At 32.7% G+C, this 18,839-nt stretch overlaps 2 protein-coding genes across 8 annotated transcripts in view; one reads left to right on the forward strand and one right to left on the reverse strand.

Moving 5' to 3' along the window:
• Window positions 1-12,658: 12,658 nt before the first annotated feature.
• On the forward strand, window positions 12,659-16,554 carry LOC140441307 (uncharacterized). Of its 3 annotated transcripts, XM_072531946.1 has the most exons (4): window positions 12,659-14,398; window positions 14,843-15,522; window positions 15,578-15,761; window positions 15,812-16,554. In XM_072531946.1, exons 2-4 carry the CDS (start codon window positions 15,083-15,085, stop codon window positions 15,986-15,988), a joined length of 801 nt encoding a protein of 266 aa, XP_072388047.1. In that variant the 5' UTR covers window positions 12,659-14,398; window positions 14,843-15,082; the 3' UTR covers window positions 15,989-16,554. The 3 variants fall into 3 exon arrangements, with proteins under 3 accessions (XP_072388047.1, XP_072388048.1, XP_072388049.1); XM_072531947.1 differs by having other exon boundaries at window positions 12,659-14,151; window positions 14,212-14,398; window positions 14,843-16,554; XM_072531948.1 differs by lacking the exon at window positions 14,843-15,522 and having other exon boundaries at window positions 12,659-14,151; window positions 14,212-14,398; window positions 15,578-16,554.
• A 1,610-nt stretch (window positions 16,555-18,164) lies between these two features.
• LOC140441308 (uncharacterized) overlaps window positions 18,165-18,839 on the reverse strand; it is a 113,935-nt gene continuing 113,260 nt past the window's right edge. For all 5 annotated transcript variants that reach the window (XM_072531949.1, XM_072531951.1, XM_072531950.1 and 2 more), the window contains one exon: window positions 18,165-18,483. In XM_072531949.1, coding sequence (XP_072388050.1) covers window positions 18,335-18,483 — 149 coding nt within the window. In that variant the 3' untranslated portion in view covers window positions 18,165-18,334. The remainder of the gene's footprint in view (window positions 18,484-18,839) is intronic.

Here is an 18,839-nt window from a genome sequence, read left to right on the forward strand (position 1 = left end):
CCACGCGATTATTCAGGTCTCGAATATATTTACTCATTAGTGTTTTTTGATTGTATAGAGTTTCTGGTGGTCGGCCTGCAGTGTGCCCAAATATAAGTTCATATGGTGTGAAACCGTGGGTCTTATTCTTTGTGTTGTTATAGCATATTATTGCATAAGGAAGTATAGTGAAGGGATGATCGTTTGGGTTCTCGGCTTGATTTGCTCTAATCATTTCTGAGAGTGTGGCATGAAACCTTTCTATAGATCCATTAGATTGTGGATGGTTAACGCTAGAAAATGTTAGTTTAATGTCGTATAATTCGCATAGATCTTTGATTATAGCATTCTCGAATTCTCGACCGCAGTCACAATGAATTCTTAGTGGTGTTCCATAATGTTGAAAAAAGAGTAGGTAAAAGTCTTGACTACTGTTACTGCCTTTTTGTCTTCCAAAGGTTAGGCTTGCGTGAATTTTGTCAATTCGTCACGAATAGTTAAAGCGTAGTTCCTAGTAGGGTATTAGAATATATCCATATTTATTCTTTCGAATGGTGTTTTTGGAGTTTCTGTTGTGACTAGTGGTCCACTTAAGTTTTTCCTGCAAATCTTAACTTTTTGGCAAATTTCACATGCTTTTACAAATTTCTCTACATCTTTTGTTAAATTCTTCCAATTGTATTTCTGCTTTATTCTTCTGACAGTTTCGTTTATTCCTCGATGTAAATTGTTTTTACCACAATGGTAATAATCTAAAATTTGAGGGATTTCGTCTTCGCTGGCTGTTTTAATTATATTTTGACAGATTCTTAATTTTAATTCTTTGTCAGCAAAAATATAAGAAAATATTTCTAGGATAGGTAGTTCGAGATTATTTTCGACGCAATATATTTTTGATTCATCGAATTGATCTTTATTTGCAAAAAGTACAAGAAACAAGTGTGATATTACTCGTTCGGGATCAAACGGTAATGGTATAATAAAATATTTTCGATCTTTTACAGTTTTGCTGTGTACAATATTAATTCTTCGGTTACTATATTCCATGTTTTCTTCGAATATGTCATTCATTATGTTCTCGTGGAGTTCTTCAAGTTTATTTTGCCAAAAAAATGTAACAATATTTTTGTTGGATTTGTCTAATAAGTCCGTATTCGATGTTTCAATTTTAGAATAATCGATTATTGACTTTGTTCTATACAGTTCGATAAACTTGTCAAGCTCTTCGGACATTTTTTCTATATTTTCTTCATCGTCGTCTTCGTTTTCTTGAGTTTCCGTGTCATCTTCATTCGATTCATGTAATGAGATTTTTGATTGAAAGTTTGCACAATCCTTGAAATGGTTAATCTTTATCCTTGAGAGGGCATCTGCATTTCTGTTTATTTTTCCTGCGCGATGTTCTATTTTATAATTGTATTCTTCGAGTTTTAGGCGCCAACGCGCTAATCGGCTTCCGGGATCTTTTATCGAGAAAAGCCATGTAAGGGGTCGATGATCGGTAATCAGGGTGAATTTTCGGCCAAAAAGATATGGTCTAAAATGTTTGACTGCCCATACGATAGCTAATAGTTCTCTCTCTATAATCGAATATTTTGTTTCGGCACCGCATAAAGTTCTGGAGGCATAAGCTATGGGTAAATCTTTTCCAATAGGGCCTTGCGATAGAACGGCTCCAATCGCGAATGCACTAGCGTCAGTTGTGAGTAAAAATGGTTCCTCAAAATTGGGATATATAAGTATTGGATCTGAAGTTAAAATATTTTTGAGTTCGTTAAAGGCTTCTTTGCAATCAGAATTAAAAATAAAAGGTACGTCTTTCTGAAGTAGTTTCGTAAGTGGTTTAGAAATTTTGGCAAAATTTGGAATAAATCTTCTATAGTAACCGGCTAAGCCTAAGAATGATTTTATTTCTTTGGTGTTCTTTGGTTCCGGGAAGTTTTTGATGCAAGATATTTTAACTGGATTTGTTTTTACACCATTTTCTGTTACAAGGTGGCCCAAATATGCTACTTCTTTTCTTAAAAATTCGCACTTGTCTGGCTGTATTTTTAAATTTGCTTTTCGTAACCTTTTAAAAACTTCTGTTAGTCGTGACATGTGATCATGAATAGTGGGTGAGTAGATAATTATGTCATCCATATACACTAAGCATCTTTCGTTTTGTATTCCTAAGAGGATGTTGTCCATTACTCTTTGGAAAGTAGATGGAGCATTCATTAGTCCGAATGGCATGCGGACAAATTCGTAATGTCCATTTTCGACGGAAAAGGCCGTTTTCTGGATGTCTTGTGGCTCGATTTCAATCTGGTGAAATCCAGACGCTAAATCTAGTGTTGTGAAGTATTGGCATCTTCCTAGTTGGTCCAATAGTTCTGATATTTGTGGTAGAGGATAACGGTCTTGTACTGTGAGTTCGTTGAGTTTTCGATAATCAATAACAACTCGCCATTTTTGTTTTCCTGACGCATCTAATTTCTTCGGTACGACCCAGACTGGACTCGACCAGGGCGAGACACTTTTCTGGATTATTCCTTCTTCTAACATTTTATTAATTTGCGTCTTTACCTCTTCCTTATATATTTGAGGATATCTATAGGATTTAGTGAAGATAGGTTTAGCGTTGTTTGTTTCGATTTTGTGCTTGATTTCGTTTGTGAAGGTCAGTTTGTCGCCTTCGACATAAAATATATCTGCGTATTCAGTACATATATCTAGAATTAGTTCTTGTTCTTCGCAATTTAGATGATCAATTCTTAGTTGTTCTTTAATTATTCGTGTTCTATCTACTACGGGTTCTTCAAAATCATTTCCGTTGTAGGATAGGATTGTTTCCGAATTTTTGAAAGGTTCGATTGAAATGTCTGAAAATTCGATTGTCTTCGGCATAGCATTAGCATTTAGTACGGAAGTTAAGAATTCTCCATTTTCATCTACATGGACTAATGCATGAGGTAATCTAACTTTTTCTATTTCTTGAGCTGATAATTTTTTTGTTTGTCTCGTGTCCTACTTTGTGAAGGGTGACAGTTTTAAAATTTGTATGCAACTGTCGGGATTTAAGATCTATTACGCATTCATAATGATCTAGAAAGTCTAGGCCTATTATGCCATCGAAATCAATGTCTAAATTGAAAATAAAGACTTTGTGAGGATTATTGTCAGTGAAGGGAATTAGGACAGATTCTGTTATTAACAATTTTTGATCGGTTATACCTTGAATAGTAACGTTTTCAGGAAATCTATTATGATAATTGCGTGCTGTGTTTTCTTTGAAAACAGTGATTCCAGCACCTGTGTCGATTAAAAGTTTAAAAGTGTTGGTAGCATCGTTAATGTAATATAAATTTTTGGAACTCATTGTATGAAATGGGGTTACATGAATGTCTGTTCGGGAAAATTGAGATTCGGGTGAAAGTTGTCCAAGTTGAGTGCTTGGATTTATTCTTGGATATTCGTAATATCCGTTGAGGGGTTCGTATGATTGGGAGGATGATTTCGATTCTGAAGTGAAAGAAAATCCTGATAATTTTGTGTGTTATTGGTTTCGTAAATGTTATCAGTTTGTGGATTATTTTCTGTATAATAATCTGTTTCATAGTTTTCATAATTATCGGTATTATAATAATTATCTGTATAGTACTCGTCTGTATAATAGTTCATTTCATCAGGGTATTCGTTTAAAACATGTGCTCTTTGGAAGTTTGGGTTTCTTTGAATAACAGATGGACGATTTTGATTTTGATTTTGAGATGAAAAGGAAGGTCTCTGTTGGTTGAAATTTGGATTATTGGACGAATATTGATTCCTATTAGGGTTCTGATTGTTTTGATAGTTGTTAGGTCCATTATTATATTGGTTTTGGTAACCGTGTGGCCTAGAAAAAGTTTGGTTTGGCTGTACGAAACGTGAAGAGCGGCATTCACTATTTAGATGACCAATGCGGCCACAATTTGTACATTTTGTAAACTGAGATGAGGGTCTTCTCATTGGTTGAGAGGATTTAGGAATAGTTGATCTAGAATTAGATTTTTGTTCTTCAAAATATGACAATTGAAGTTCGCGTCTAATACGATTGCTTGCTTCAATTAGATCTTTTGGATTACTAGCCCTAATAATTTGTCCTAGACGGGGTTCTAAACCGGTTAAAAGTGTGTTTAGGGCCATGGTATCGATTAAGTCACATTGGGCAGTTTTTTTATCCGGGGATAAATTTGCTACTTGGATCGAGGCGTGCATTTTTGCATTCAGAACTTGTAAACGGTTAAAGAAAGTTAGAGGAGATTCGTTAGATAGTTGTCTTAGTCTTTGTAAGTCTTGTATTAGGGAGGTCAGGTCTCTACTGTCTCCGAAATGTAGATTTAGTAATTGTTTTATTTCTGTATAAGAAATTGGTTTTCTAGAATTAATAAGCTGTGCAGCTTTACCTTTGAGTTTATTTTTTACGTGAATCGTTAATAGAACGCGCTGATCGCCTGTGGCCATTTTAAAAGCACAGTCGCACGCATCTAAAAATGTAGAAAGAGAAATCGGATCGCCTTCAAATTCTGGGATAATAGAAAATATTTCCGAAAGCTTGTATGGTTCGATTTCTTGTTGAGTCTGGGAACGTGTCTCAGGCATTTTTCGAGATATTTTTAAATGAAAATGAAAAATAGAAGTATGGAGAAATATAAAATGTCTCAGTATGTAAGGGAGAAAAAAAATGTGGTGGTATATAAAGGGCAAAAATGTATCAATATAAAAATATCAAATAATATATCAACAAAAATGTATCAAATATACCAAATAAAAATATATCAAGAGAAAATATACCAAAATATAGCAAGTAAAAAAAAATATGTCAATAAAATATCAGTATAAAATAGTATGTAAAGAAATATCAATAATTTCAAATATTAGATAATCAACTTGTATTTTTTTTATGTATCTTGATTAATTGACTTGCAGTATAGTCAATTTCGTAAATTATTATAACAAAATTATTAACGAGATGATTCAAAATCCACTTACATAAAGAACATCGGGACGCCTTGTTCTCTCTGCTCAGCTACCAGGGGCTTCACTAGGTGTTTCTTCCGTAGATTACAGGAGTGAGGTTGTTCGGAGATGCTTTCTTCTTTAAGGGTTGTCTTGTTCTCTCTGCTCGGCTACCAGGGGCTTCACTAGGTGTTCCTTCCGTAGGTCACAGGAGTGAGGACTTCCGTAGATTCTTTGTTCCGTTAAGGGATGAGAATCCGCCGCTGCCAGTGAGTATACACGTGTTCTAGCAACGTTAACCGGATCCTACTGACTTTGCGCCAATTGTTAGATCACTAATCACGGATTTAACTTTTTAAAAAAGAACTTTATTTGTTACAAATTAAATATTAAATAATAGTACAAAATTAAATTAATTTAAAATGACTGCAATAACTGGACTGGTCGAAGTTGCAGCTAAGAGTGGTTCCGGCATCTGAAAATGGTAACTTATAGGTTTGGTATGAAATGCTGAATCGCTGTTCCCATGAATATTGGCCAACGGTTCGTACAAAGTTCTACTGCGTGCTCAGCGGTTTCTATGGGAATGGGATGATGAAATCTGAAGTCGGCGAACTTAAGCTAGTTCAAGGTTAATATTTTCTCATATAACATATATATACAGTATGGTGGAAATGAAAGGAATAAATTCGTTATTTCGTAAACCGGAGACTTTAAGGAAAAATCCTGAAACCCGTCGATTTTTATTTTTAAATAAGCTATTCGTAAGAATACATTTTTATTTTTGACGTCATCTATGTGAGCGTGATGACGTCATTACTAAAATTTTTGAATAGAAAGGGGGGTATTGTAATACATCATTTGAAAGGTCTTTTAAATACCTATTCAGCTATATCAATGTGTCTAAGTAATTAAAGTTTGTAATTGTTTAAAAAAATAATTAAATTTTTATTATTACAATAAATATTTATTAAGTATTATTCAATAAATACAACGAAACCTAAATTAAGTGCTCAAATTGTTTAGCTTCAGCTAAAATACAATGAGAAAGGCGTGCCGCGAACTCTTCTCTAACATTCTCTAAAACTTCCGGAGTTATTTGAACAACCTCATTACGTATTCTTTCTTTCAGTTCATTAATATTTTGTGGTCTTTGATACACCTTACTTTTTAAATATCCCCATAAAAAGAAATCAAGAGGAGTCAAATCAGGTGACCTAGGCGGCCATTCTATTGTTCCTCTTCGACCTATCCACCGATTTGGAAAGACGTTGTTTAAGTAGTTGCGTACCAAGACAGCATAGTGTGGAGGCGCACCATCTTGGTGTAGCCATAAATCATTTCTGTTTGGAAACAACCGGTTCAATTCTTGAAGAAAGAAATTTTGAAGAAATTCTAAATATCGAGGACCTGTTAAGTTTTCTTCGAAAAACTATGGTCCAATACACCTATTATCTATTATTCCCAACCAAACATTAATTTTCTCTGGGTATTGAGTACGGTACTCTTGCATCCAGTGTGGATTTTCCGTAGCCCAGTACCGATAAGTTTGACGATTGACATGACCGTTTAGTAGAAATGTAGCTTCATCAGAGAAAATAATCTTTTTTAAAAACATCGGATCTCTGTTATTTCGTTCCATTATAATGTCACAAAATTCAATTCGTCTATCAAAATCATCTTCCATAAGTTCTTGTACTAAACTTACTTTGTCGGGATGCCACTTTTCCTTCTTTAGCTGTTTAAGAACTGTTGAATGGTCCATTTTATGATCTAATGCTACTTGCCGTGAACTGTTATGAGGATTATCTTGAAAAGCTAACAGAACGTCTACTTGTTGGTTTTCAGATATTGGTTTTCTACTACCTTTAGGAAGGTCTTTAACATGACCCGTGTCTCTAAATTTTTTCTCAATTTTGCTTACAATGGATTGTGAAATTGGTTCTCGACGGGGGTATTTATTATTAAATAACGCACATACTTCTTTCTGCGTACGTGTTTTATCTCCATAACCAATTATGAGAATTTCAATTCTTTGGGTTTCAGTTAGCTTCATGTTCAAAGATACAAAGACTTTTTGAATACGTTTACTACAATAATACTATTAATCACTTGACAGAAAGATAATTAAGTTTGAATGTCCAACTATCAATGTTTATATTGATAAGGTAACTAGTTTTTTTAAAAAGGTAAAAAGAAGATCCAGAAGAAAATTTCAAAAGACATTTCATTACCAGTGATGGCCTTTATAAAATTTATTTTTGGGTGTCAGTAATACATCATATCAATACTTAATAAATATTTATTGTAATAATAAATATTTAATAATTTTTTTAAACAATTACAAACATCAAATACTCAGACATATTGATATGGCTGAATAGATATTTAAAAGACCTTTCAAATGATGTATTACAATACCCCCCTTTCTATTTAAAAATTTTAGCAATGACGTCATCACGCTCACATAGATGACGTCAAAAATAAAAATGTATTCTTACGAATAGCTTATTTAAAAATAAAAATCGACGGGTTTCAGGATTTTTCCTTAAAGTCTCCGGAAAACACTTTTCCTGGAAGAAAATTCAGAGTAGTATATTAAACCAAATATACATATCAAATTTCATAACTATCGGTTAAGCCATTTGGAAGGAGTATGGCAATTGACTATGTGACACTAATATGGCTATTAAAAAACAGGGGTTTTAATATAAGGGTGAAAATTAAGTGTTGTATGTATTTTTTAATGCCACAATATAAAAAATAACAAACTTTGCCCAAAAAATAAACTATCAAAAAATAACTAAAAATCACGTTGTTAGAGTATAATAAAACAAACACAAAAAACTTTTTTATGTATTGTTACAAAGATTTATAGAATGCTGATGCTGAATAACAACTGGGAATGTGATTATTCTTTACTAAATCCAAGAGATCTTTTTTCTTATTGTCTTATTCTTTACTAAATCCAAGAGATCTTTTTTCTTATTGTCTTTAATATTAAGTACACTTTTGTAGGCCTGTTGTAAGGTACTTGGAATTGTATTGTTTTTTCTTCGGCAGAGATCTACTTGCTTGAACTCTTCATCTTTATAGGATGTCATGCCTATATCGTCACACAATTTTTTAAGCGAATAAAAATCCTCTTCTTCTTATAGTGTCCTATAGTGCGTTGGCGAATTATCTTAAGGCCAGACGTCTGTTTTTAGCGTCATGCAAAAGATCGCCAGTGTTATTTATGCCTGTCCAGTTCTTTATGTTCCGTAGCCACGTCATTTGTTTGCGAACTACTCCTCTCTTGCCTTCAATCTTTCCCTGGATGATTAGTTGAGGTATTGCGTATTTTTTCCTCTCAGAATATAGCCGAGGTATCCAATTTTTCGTACCTTGATCAAATTGAGTAGTTCTCTCTCAGTATTTGCATTTCTTAAGACTTCCTCATTGCTCACCCGATCTGTCCATGGTATGCGGAACATTCTTCGCAAGGTCCACATTTCGAAGGCCTCCAATTTATTAATGGAAGGTACTCTTAACGTCCATGTTTCCATGCCGTATAACAATATGGACCATACATAGCATTTAACCATCCTGTAGCGGAGATTAAAGATTGAGGTTACATAGGAGCGGTTTCAATTTGATAAAAGCTTGTCTTGCTTGTTCGGTACGGCATTTTATTTCTTGTTGAGGATCCCATTGGTCATTCATTATCCTTCCCAAGTATTTAAATGTTTTCACTTGATCGCTTATAGCATTATCTACTTGCAGTTGTATTCTGCAAAATTGTATTCTGTTGTATTCTGCACTAAAAAGTGCGTTTTTTCTTATTGCCATGCATTTAGTTTTTCCAGAATTTATCTTCAAGCCATATATTTTTCCTACGTGTTTATTCCTAGGTGTTTATTTTATTTAACATCAACTGCATATCATGTTCGTTGTCTGTTATTATCGCGGTGCCGTCGGTGTAACGAATGTTATTTATCGGGAACCCGTTTACCTTTATTCCACACTCAAAGCGTTCCAGTGCCTCTGCAAAAATGTTCTCCACATAGAGATTGAAGAGCATAGGAGACAAAATACACCCCTCTTAAAATTTCAAATTCTTCTGTGTTGGTTGATTTGTTCAGTCTCACTCATGCTTTTTGATTCTAATAGAGATTCTGGATAACTCTTATGTCTTTCTTGTCAATGTTAGCGTTGTGTAGAATTTTTATCATTGCGTCATGTTTTACGGTGTCAAACGCTTTTTCATAATCGAGGAATGTTATGACTACATCCTTTCGTTGATCCATGCAGTTTTGTACAAGCGTATTCAAGCAGAAAGCTGCTTCACGTGTACCCAGTCTGCTCTTGAAACCAAATTGTGTCTCACCGCTTAGATCTTCCAGCTTTCTGAACATTCTTGTGTAAAGGATACGAAGAAACACCTTAAAAAAAATCCAAAAAACCGAATTCATTTACATGGTAAGGTTCTTTCTTTTTTTTGCCAAACGAATGATTTGTACATACTGACTTGGCAGATAGATAGGACCAGATTTTAAACTTTTCTTTATAGCCTTCTCAATAGTTTAATGAACAGAGTCGCCTTCATTCTGACTATATCCACTTATCAAATATTCATGGGTTATTGAACCTATTTTAGGGTATTTATCCAGAGCCTAAATATACATAGCAATTAAAAATCTATTTTTTTGTTGGCCACAACAATTATCTGAAAAGAAAACGAAGTCAAGCCCAGCTTTATTGTTAGAAGTGCCCAGTTTTTTTTTCTATGAAATTAAGTACACATGAACATATTTCATCACTCCCCTTATTTCCATGCCCTTCATGGTATCAATTCAACTTCGATTTATAATAAAAAACAGATACAGTTCCTTGCGGCGCAGGAAGAACTGCTTGCAAGTCATAGACATGTAATTGTGATTCGCATTTGCTTGGTCCTTTTCTTTTCTCGATAAATCTTTTTCTTCCAAATGTAATACATACTTGTGTTCCAATATTTCCTTAGCTTCTCCTATGGCATTTTCATATGTATCAAACAACTCATAGCGATCTTTTCTGGGTATAAAGAAACTAATGTTAAACTCTGTTAAAATTTTTTGAGAACAACACTAAATTTGCGTGCGGTAGATTGTTTTCCTGGCAATTTTTTTTATAGTCATTAAATATATCAGTTAAATTTTGTCCACCTTCGATGTATTCCCTATTGGTTTGCTTGCGAAGATAGTGGCTCTCAATACGACGAATCGATCGAATGTGCTCACGAACTCCGTCTTTAATCGATGGATCCACTTTTTTATGGTTTTTGTGTTTACCTCTTTAAGTCTACTTCCAGGAACCCTTTTTCAGCTTTGTCAACGACCGTTCTTGTAATTTGAATGTTGATATCTAGCGTAGCCATAAAAAAGTATTTGCATACGCGAACTTGCTCCTTATTATTTATATGAAAGTAGTATGCATTATTATGTTGTCTAGGCCTCTCTGCACTGCTGTACCTGTACGCTGGTTTGACTGGTTTCATGCATTTGTGAATGAAATCCCCCTGTCTATTTATATTTTCCAGGACCCAATATTTTTTAAAAATATCTTTCCTGGTATTTTCATATATTTTATTAGAGCATTTTAGCCGGCATTTATCTCCACCAGCAGGTCTGATACTCCTGGCAACAATAGGTTTTTGTGATTTAGATCTTGAGGTATATGCTTGGCCAAAGTTTCGTAATTTCTTGGGTTTGTTACTTAACCAGTTTTCTGCTTCCACTGCTACTCGCTTTTTCCCTCTTTTTTTTTAGGACTGGCAATTTTGGTGTCTGCTGGATGAGTTCTTGCTAATTGGGTCTCTGCTAGTTGAGTATCTGGTACTTTAGGTCCTGATCCTTGTAAGTTGGCTGCTAGAGTGTCTGCAACTTCAACTTCTGGTACTTGAATGCTTGCTACTGGAGTATTTACTGCTTGAAAGTCCGCAAGTGGAGTGTCAGCTACCTGGCTTACATTGTGTGAATTCGACAAGAAACCATTGCAACCTGTACTATAACTACTGCTTGAGCTAGAACTATCACTTGATGTAGAAGATGAGGACGAACTAGCGCTACTAGAATCTGATTCATAGTTTGGATCTTTTATGGAATCATCATCATTATCGCTCACGAAGTCAGAGATTTGGAGTTCGTTTTTCCCTTCTGGTGAAAGGACAACCCGTAATAATGATGCACCAGGCTTATTATTATCGTTATCCGTAGTTATAACATAGTTTGCATTATCATAAGAAACAAGTGCAGCATTTTCCTCTTCTAAAAGATGTCTTTCTGAGATTTCTGAAAAAGAAGAAACATTATTATAGCTAAAATAAAAACTTTAGGCACGTTATTTTTTTATTACTCAATATCAGATTACCTGAGTTTCGCACTTGATCTGGTGCATAACGTTTTGATTTTATTTTCTTTGCAAGGGCCATAATTCTGCTTATCCTTGAACTCGATGAACTTTGCATATTATGAAACCAGCCTGTTTGCTGCAACAAAAATAATAATAAATAAAAACAAGGAAGGATAACCTACAGTCATAAAAAAGAAACGTCAGTGGATTTGAAAATCATATGTGCCGGTTCTGCAACAGTCCTATTCTCAAAATAGTTTGAAAAAATATACTTACATATTCAAAAAAACTGGCTAAACTCAAAATGTGATACTTTTCCGCACCATGCAAAAGTACTTTCCTCGTTTACAACTTCGAAAAAACTGTCACAACACAAAAAAGAACAGTATTTTACTTATTGCCATAATCAGATATAACTAATAATTCACACAAAAACTGTTACAATTCTAAATGTGACTCTTTTCAGGATTAAGCACTACGTGTAGACTGTTATAAAGTCAAAGGTGACACTGTAGCGGAATGCATGCTAAGCTAACCTGTAAAAAACAAAAGTGTCACATCGCCATCTCGCGGTAAATAGTTCAAATATAAGAGTGACGCTTTTATGGAAGAAAGTACGACCTATTTTAATAGCATGGCCACCTCAATAATGGCAATTTTTGAGTTGTGACTCTTTTTTAGCGGAGGTGCGATATGTAATATTTCATAGGAATCGGTAAAATTTTTGTTTAAAAAATAAAATTTATTCGCATTAACCTATTCGCATTTCTATTTGTTGTAAACGTTTTAACGTTCGGCATTCCTTTCCTCAGGTAGCTATAGCTTCCTGAGAATGAGATAATAAGAATTATTATAATTTTCACTGTTTGTTGACCACGCAGATTTACCGACCTACGTCAACATACTGTAACACTGACACGTACCTACGTGACTATTCAATAAACGTTCTTAAACAAAAAGTGTTAAAATTTGTCTCCGCAAAAAGTAAATAGTAGGAGTTACACCATCTCACACCTTCTCTCAACATTACAAGCTTAAGTATGTGAATTTTTCCATCACTTCAAAGCTAGAGGTATCAACAGTGATTTAGTGCCTAATGTTTATGACTCTACTGTTGGGTGTTAATACCATCATTTTCGTTTTTCCTCCATGTATTTGTAGGTCCTTTTTTTAGTCATTTGGGAAAGTGTTGTGCATTTCCCTGTCCCAGTCAGATATGTGTTTCAAACGCTTGTGATTGTTCACCCTATATTTCTACTTTGCAAACAACTTTTTTCAAAATTCGAATATACTAATTCCGTTAGATATAATAAATCTTTACCTCATAATTCTAAATATCTCCGGATGTCTGAAAAAAAAAATCAGATATGAAACTTGTGGTGTCTTCTATTTATCAGAATATTTTAAACTTTTTTATGGTTTTCTAGGAATAGCAGCATAACGGAATGGCAGGAAGAATGGACAAGTGAGCATGAGAATGATGATCATGAGATTATATATATATATATATATATATATATATATATATATATATATATATATATATATATATATATATATATACAGTAGACTCCCTCTATAACGAGAACTAAAATGACAGACTAATTACCTCGTTATAAGCCGATCTCGTTATATCAGACAATCATAATACTGTGCATACATATGAATCTGTAGTTTTCTAAACCATTAACTTCCTATAGTGAAGCCATTCGGAGCAATATAAGATGCTAATAAATATTGTTTGAATGGCGTTTTTGAAAAAAAGTTATTTACTTTTATTGTCAATGAAATATATTAAAACATAAAAGAGTTGTTTACTTTTATTATCAATGATATACGTTAGAACAAAAAAGCTGTACTTAAATTTTTTTCCAACTACATAATGTATAAATCGTATTTTCAAGGATAACATAAACTATTGCTTCTGCAATTTTAAGAACTTTGTCATTTTTAACTGCTTTAAATGGTCCAGTATCATTCTATCATATATTTTCTAAAGATGTGAAACAGTTGTATTTATTCATTGTAAAGAAGTTTATTGCGGGCTGCAGTTAAGTTTATTGAGGGGCTGTTTGAAAAGGTATTTATTTATAGCCACGACCGGACTAAAAACGTAAAAAACACGTTTTTGGATCTTATTTATAATAGGTATATCTCTCGTTATAACCAAATTTGCCTCGCTATAGACGGTTATAGTTCAATAGAAATTTCACGGGACATCTAATGTATCTCGTTATAAGCGAAACCTCGTAATAACCGTGTTCGGTATAGAGGGAGTATACTGTATATACTTCTTCTTAGAGCCTTCTTTCAGTGCGTCACAGTTTTTCGATTTCTTTCTAACGCATTAAGTTGGATGTGATGAAAAAAGCGGCAGTTCCGTGATTAAAACACGAAAATATTACAGCGTTGCATGCATAACCGGTCTATTCTTAACCTACGCTTGATTCGTTGATATTTGAAATGCGCGTCTTCTCTAGCCAATCAGTTACACGAGTCACGAACATTTGACGTAAAACTTCATTCATGTTGGCCATCCTTTCGAAGTGTGAAGAGTGAAGTGATTCTTGTCGGTTCAGGTCAAGGTTAGTAGATATTTAACATCTACTAACCTTGGGTTCAGGTCAGTATTTGACTTATTTCATAGCGTTGTTATGCATTATTTGTGTTAACCTATATTTTTTATTTTGTTTTGGTTTTCATTAAAATATTTTTAAAATGCCAAGATTTACGGAAAAGGAACAAGTTCTGATACTTAAATATTTTGAATTGGAAAAAGAAGCTGGACAAACTTTATTACCAATTTCTGCTGTTCGTGAAGTAAGTTTAAAATTACACTGAAAATAAAATTGTTTTATTTTTACCTACTGTTTATTTCAGCGTGTTGCTGAGGCGTTAGGAATTTCTTTGCCAACAATAAGACGATTGGTAAATGAAGGTGTCCAAAAAGATTCTGATTATTCAATCACAATGAGCCAATCAGTAGCCACGAGTCGTAAACCGACATTATTAATAAATAAATACGAACATGCCATCAGGATGTGTGTATACAGAATGTTTAGTAAAGGTAAGAAAGAGCATTACAACAGTATAGTTAAAATATTTTACCATATTTCTAATAGAAAGGCAGGAGTAACTAATTTTCATAGACATTTCATTTAATAAATTGTTACTGACAACTAGTTACATATAGAAATGAAAAGTGAATATAAAAAGAATACTACAGAATTAAGTACCAAGTATTGTAATAAAGATTTAAGAGTCCTCTTTGCCTTTTAGCTGAAGTTTATGCATTTACCTTGTGCAGTTTGGTAAAATATATAGATATATTTTTATAACTCTTATACTTTGGATTATTCAAATATGGTTATTACGATTTATGAAAGGAGTACTGTTGCATATAGCAATTCAATAGACAAATTCCTAATATCAAAACTAACATGTTACTTTACATTCTTAATATTTTTCCTAGAAGAGTCACTATGGTGTCTTTAAACTTTGATCGTTTTAGGTGAGCATGTGACTCTCTATACCCTGAAGCAAAAACTAGAGGAAGTGGATGAGATTAATATTTCTATTGCTGCACTTAGCAGAGCTTTAAAAGAATTAAAATTCAGATGGGTAAATTGTAGTGTTGCTAACAGAAAATATTTAATGGAACAACCACATGTGACTTTAAAAAGACTTCAGTTTTTGAAAGCCTATAAGGACAATGAAAGCAGTTTATACCCTTTAAAACCAGTTTTCTTGGATGAGACCTGGATATTTAGTAAAGGAGGATTCCGCAAGAGCTGGCAAGATGGCAGTGTTAATGCAGTCAGAAAGAAGAATGGAGAAGGTGTACGATACATTATTCTTAATGCAGGTTCTGAAAATGGGTTCATTGATAACTGTGAATTTATTTTTTAAAAGTGGAAGTAAATCTGGTGACTACCATGATTCAATGAATTCTGAGAATTTTGAAAAATGGTTTGAGCATCAGCTTTTACCAAATTTAGAAGAACCATCATTAATTATAATGGATAATGCATCATACCATTCAACTTTATTGGAAAAAATACCAAATGCTAGTTGGGCAAAACATTCTTTATTAGAATGGTTAAAAAACCGGCATATTAATTGTTCAATGACTATGATGAAGTTTGAGGTGATGGATATTGTAAAGAAGCATCTACCAGATAAAGTATTTAAGTGTGTATTAGAATTTATTTAGTAAGTGGCATTTTATATATATTTTGTTTTACAGATTGGATAGACTGGCCCTTCAATATGGCCATCGTGTCTTGAGACTGCCTCCATATCATTGTCAATTCAATCCAATAGAGAATGTTTGGTCTGACTGCAAAAGGTATTATGATGCCAATATAACTTCTGCTGGCGTTACAAACGAAGCCACAGTATTAAATGTGTGGAAAAAATCTTTACAACAGGTAAATTAATTTTTTTTTATTCTTAGATACTAACTTTGCTATAATTTAAGGTCACACCAGAAAAATGGAGGAAGTATGTTAGGCATGCAGAAAGCCTCATTAGTGAATATTGGGAGACAGCAAAAATAATGGACACAAACCACATATCTTCTATAGTCATTGATTTAAATGAATGGGATTGTGTATCTTCAGATGATGATTTTGTGGAAGTGCCAGAAATAAAATGACACCAAGCGGTTTTGTTTTTTTAATTTGTAAGATTATCGGTCTCTATTTTTTTTGTATTTATTTATTTATATTTTCTAATTTTCTCGTGTAATATTTAGTGTTATTTAGTTCCTTATAATCATAGTATCTTGTAGTTATTTAGAAGTGTGCATTTGTAGCTATTTAGTTATTCTTTTCCTTATGTTATAGTCTTAGATCTTTAGGTTGATTCCCACATATTTCATTAATAATTCTATTATCAATTAATAATTGTAGTCTATTGTGTTTTTATGGTTTTTAGATATTAGGTTGTTGGTTCTTACTTACTTTAACCCATTAACATCTAAAAAGAAACTAGAGTGGAAAAAATGGAAAACACCAAAATTATGATGTTTGGTTTAACTTTGATTTTTAAATTGACAAATGGTAGAATTGATTGTCCCTCTCTTGTGAGTCAGAGTATTCTTAGAGTATCATATTACCATGATTTGCATTATCTATGTACTTTTAATGTTCCATTTTATAGAAAAACCCATGGGCCAATGGCCCACTGAATAGATACTTTGTTAAACAACCTGAATGTAGAATGTAGATGTATTTAATATGTCTCTCAATGAATATATAAATATTTGTAGAAAGTTACTGGTACGTTATAGGCACCATGGTGTATGTATATATATATATATATATATATATATATATATATATATATATATATATATATATATATATATATATATATTATATGTACATACATATGTTGTAAGGTTCTAACCGTTTTAACTATGTAACTTTGTATGTTGTGTACCTATGGGTATCTAATTGAGCATATTGACGAACTGATGTTGTTGCACGAAAGGCAACGATACATCTTCAAATATATGAAATAGCAGCATACGTTGTTGTTTCATTCTCCAAATTGACAGATATCCTTATTTAGACACCCATAGGTACACAACATATGAAGTTTTATTTTCCCGTCTTTATAGTGCTGGATCTTAGAATCATAGAGTTAACTACTGGATTTATAGGTTTTAAGATTTAATTACATATAATATATAAGTGTACTTAAACCACTATTTTATATATTGTAAATTGTAACATTTAATGGGTTTGTCCCGTATATTAAATAAATTAAATTAAATGTTGGGTGACATCTATTACATATATATTCAAAAAAAAAATTTTTTTCAATTTGAAATACAAGGGCGTTCTCAAATGGGTTTAGGTATTTGTATGGTATTTTTCAAAACATCCAGTTTTCCTGGAAAATGAAAGCCTTTGGTGACTTCAATTCTGGAACCAGCTTTTCTATTTCTTGGTGTTCTTGAAGTGATACCATCTCCCAAATAACTATAGTCTATATGACGACGGAATTCTCACTATTTACATCACATTTTCAGTATAAATTTGATGAGGTTTCCAGGCATTGGCACTGGTCATGTCAGGAAAGTACGTAAATAAAACCCACCATGACTTTTTACCTTTTAAACTTATTCGATATAACGATATGCACTGATCATGCGCATCTACTACACCCATTCCAGATATTGTTGTGAAGCTATTTTCTTGTGGCATTTTAAATTAATTACTATTTAAATGGGAATTAGCCATAATTAAAGGTTAAAATACGTTTATTGATGTTTCAATTTCCACTTCGGAAAAAAAAGGATTTCCGAAGTGGGAATTAAAACGTCAATAAACGTATTTTAACCTTTAATTGTGGCTTATTCCCATTTAAATAGTAATTAACCCATTCCAGAATTGTAGGAAGCAAACAATTTTAGACTCCATTACTGGACTTTTTTGTACACGATTTTCTATTTATGTAATTAATTTATAAGTTACGTAATAAACATCTTTGAAAACAGTATTTGTTTGCTTTTATAAAAAAATGGCGGCAAATATTTAATTGTATAACTAGAAAACGAACTAACTACACTTGTATTATATACTATTATAAAATAAACAATAAATGGATCGTTGTGTTGTCGTTTTTAAATGTTTCCATATTTATGAATTTAATAAACAATATTGTTTACTATTATTTAATCCACCTTGCAATAAAAGTAAGTACGGTTCTGGCATCTGTCACAATTCTCAATAATTACATGAAATAATTCTCGACACATCCAATACAGTATATGACGCACTGAAAGAAGGCTCTGAGAAGGTATATATAATAAAGTTTACGTATTTCTCTAAAAAATGTAATGCAGTTTTTTCTCTTAGTAAAATACAAATTATTTTGAGAGTTACTTTTTAATAAACGATAATGGGTAAATAAAAATTATAATTAAAATGAAATGTAATTAACGTAATAAAAATGAATGCTTGAGATTACAAAAAGTTCCTGTCGTTTGAGTCTACTTCTTTAATTTAGTATATGCAGATGGAACCACAACTTGATATAAAGCAGTATTTTCGTCATAACTTTTAAAAGTGACATCTAAATGAGCTCCTTCCTCAATTAGCAATTTTAGTTTGTCCTTAGCGTCAGGTACGTCAGGAACATCTAAAAAATACTGAATTTTAGCTCACAGTAAAACTTATGAAAAAAAAAAACATAAGAATTTTATATATTATAATATTTAAAAACGAACAACTTTGTTTGAGAACATAAAATAATGTCCCATTAAAATATTTCTATAAGTTGGCATCTGAGGAGAGACATTATAATGAAATTACGTACAAACACTTGGTTACGCCTTCCCTATTACCGGGATGTACATCATGGTTCTGCATACTACATATAGCTCCACAACTTCTATATGTACTAATAAAAAATTTCTGGATTGTTTTCCTTTATTGCACGAGTATATATTACCAAATAAAAAAATTAATCTTTTTATAAGAATCAAACTACAAACC

The sequence above is a fragment of the Diabrotica undecimpunctata genome, chromosome 5 (assembly GCF_040954645.1).
Source record: "Diabrotica undecimpunctata isolate CICGRU chromosome 5, icDiaUnde3, whole genome shotgun sequence".
Classification (NCBI taxonomy): Eukaryota; Metazoa; Arthropoda; class Insecta; order Coleoptera; family Chrysomelidae; genus Diabrotica; species Diabrotica undecimpunctata.